This window comes from Panicum virgatum, chromosome 2K (assembly GCF_016808335.1).
Source record: "Panicum virgatum strain AP13 chromosome 2K, P.virgatum_v5, whole genome shotgun sequence".
Taxonomy (NCBI): Eukaryota; Viridiplantae; Streptophyta; class Magnoliopsida; order Poales; family Poaceae; genus Panicum; species Panicum virgatum.
The window spans coordinates 2,838,088-2,840,550 of NC_053137.1; the positions used below are offsets into that span (position 1 = coordinate 2,838,088).

General features: G+C 56.2%; 1 protein-coding gene across 1 annotated transcript; it reads right to left on the minus strand.

Annotated features, from left to right (window-relative positions):
* Positions 1 to 444: 444 nt before the first annotated feature.
* On the minus strand, positions 445 to 1,424 carry LOC120695837. Its single transcript, XM_039979062.1, has 2 exons — positions 1,072 to 1,424; positions 445 to 964 (listed from the first exon to the last, which is right to left on the minus strand). Exons 1-2 carry the CDS (start codon positions 1,219 to 1,221, stop codon positions 674 to 676), a joined length of 441 nt encoding a protein of 146 aa, XP_039834996.1. The 5' UTR covers positions 1,222 to 1,424; the 3' UTR covers positions 445 to 673.
* Between the last annotated feature and the right edge of the window lie 1,039 nt (positions 1,425 to 2,463).

Consider the following 2,463-nt stretch of genomic DNA (forward strand, 5'->3'; position numbering starts at 1 on the left):
CAGTTTTCAGTTACATTTATGGAGCATTATTGACTTTGGCGGTATGGACTTGAAACAGATGGGTTCGAAATTATCGTGGAGAGAACGATACTGTTACAAACGTTGTGTTTAGTCCATGTTTATAGATCTATAAAATTTACACCAAAAAACATCACATCGAATGGTTGGATACATGCATAGAGTATTAAAAAAAATCTACTTACAAATTTTTTTATACGAATGGGTTGTATATTGCTAGATGAATCTAATGAGACTACTTAATCCATGTTTTGCAACAATGATGCTACAGTGGTCATTCGCTAATTATGAATGAATCATGGGTTAATTAATCTCATTAGATTCGTCTCGCGTTACAATCCACCCATGCAAAATTTTTACCTCTAAAAATCTGCCTTAGCTATGTGACACAAATCAAAGCATAAGACTGGAACAACAATTATTCTCTGCAATTGTAGTTATTATATATATAATCCCTGGACATTGTCTTCTTAGACATGGTTAATACCATGAAATTAAAGATGGGGATAACTCCAATTAACAATTGACGAAATAAAATAAAGAAAGATTTATATATGATGGCCCCACATGTACATGCATGTGATTGATCACAAACAAGCTAGCTAGTCTAATACTAAGCACTAGATAGATGCAAATAGCTAGATACCCCGTCATCCTACGGTTGATAGACACGATTACAGTAGTCGATCGCTAGTATTCCAACCGTTGGTATAGCAGCGGAGACAACCCATAGTGCCTTGGCAACTTTCCTCATCTTGTCCATATGTCTTTTTTGCTCATCCAATGCTCGCGTTGCAGCGTCGAAGCTCTTGTAAAATTCTTTACGCAGCTTGGCGCTTTGTTCGTCGAACGCTTTGATCCTGGCCTCGACGGCAGCAAACCCATCCCCCAAAGGATGCTTCTGCTGGTGCCTCTCCGCCGCTGCCTTCCAGCTGCTAGATTCAACCTGGAAACATGCAATTGCATACGGATTAATCTAATAACAAGTGTTTACTAGCCACCGTATATGTACTAGTACAATCTTTGAATTGGTAGCACGGAGGATGTACGTACCTGAGATTCGGCGGTGCTCATGAGCCGGCGTGAGGCCGGCGGCGCCGCCGGCGGTGCGCCGTGCACGGCTGCTGGCCCCGTACGGGGCAGCGGCCTGACGGGGCCGGGAATCCGCCGGAGCAGAGAGCGCAGCAGCGCCACGCTGGACATGCCGATGGATTTGCTGTGCAGGACGGCCTCGGAACACAACACGTAGGCGAAAGCGAAACCCTCGAGCTTAGCTAGACCACCGATACGATCTGATCCCTAGTTGCCCTGCGTGCTTGCTTTTATTTCCCACGTTGACGAAACCAAATCGGACAAGGAAAGTACCCGAGCGGAGTCCCAAGTCGATCGCCGCTCGCGTCGAAACCAAATCGGCGCCTTCTTCGAGTGGGACCAGACCTTCGCGTTCGTGCGCGACCCGGACACCGACTCACCGGGCCCCACGCTGGAGGTCTCCGTCTGGGACATGCTCTTGGTAGCCGCCGACGGCAAGGAGGCTTCCCCGTCGGCTCGACCAGCATCTCGCTCGCCACTGTCGAGCGGCGCGTCGACGACAGGAAGGTGACGTCCAAATGGCTCGACCTCCTCCCGTCCGACGAGGCCACCAGGAGAGCCGGGATGAAGGCCGCGATGCACATGCACGGAGGGCGGCTGCACGTGCGCATACGGCCGAGCGGCGCTCTCCTTGGTCATCCGCTTCGCCACGCCGGCGTTGACACTCGACGTGCTGCACGCATACGGCCGGCCGGCGCTGCCAGCGATGCACCACCTGCGGCCCGTCCCAGCGGCGCACCTGGCGGCGGCGCGCATCTCGGCGGCGCGCCTGGCGCTGCGGTGCGAGGTTGCGGCGGGGATGCTGGACGCCGCAGAGCCGCGCGGGTTCAGCATGCGCAAGCTGCGCGCCAATAGGACGCGCGCCGCCGCCGCGCTCTCCTTGGTCGCCCGCGCGGAGCGCTGGGTGGAGGACACCCGGTAGTGGCGCAACCCGACGGCGACCGCCATGGTGCACGCCGTACTGGTCCTCCTCGCGTGGCACCCAGACCTCGTCGTGCCGACGGTCACGCTCCACGTCGCCGCCGTGGGCGTGTGGAAGTACCGGCGCAGGCCGCGCGCGTCCATGCATGGCGGAGGCGAGGCGCCCGACAGGGAGGAGCTGGACGAGTTCGACACGATCCCGAGCGCGAGGGCGCCGGAGCCCGGAGGTGGTGCGGGCGCGGTACGACCGCGCCAGGATGGTGGGCGCGCGGCTGCAGCAGATGGTCGGCGACGTCGCAACGCAGGCCGAGAGGCTGCAGGCACTCATGTCAGTTGCGCGACCCGCGCGCCACGGGGATGTTCGTTGCGCTGCGCGTCCTCGTGGCCATGGTGCTGTACATGGAGCTGATCTGCTACCTCCGGCACCTGGGG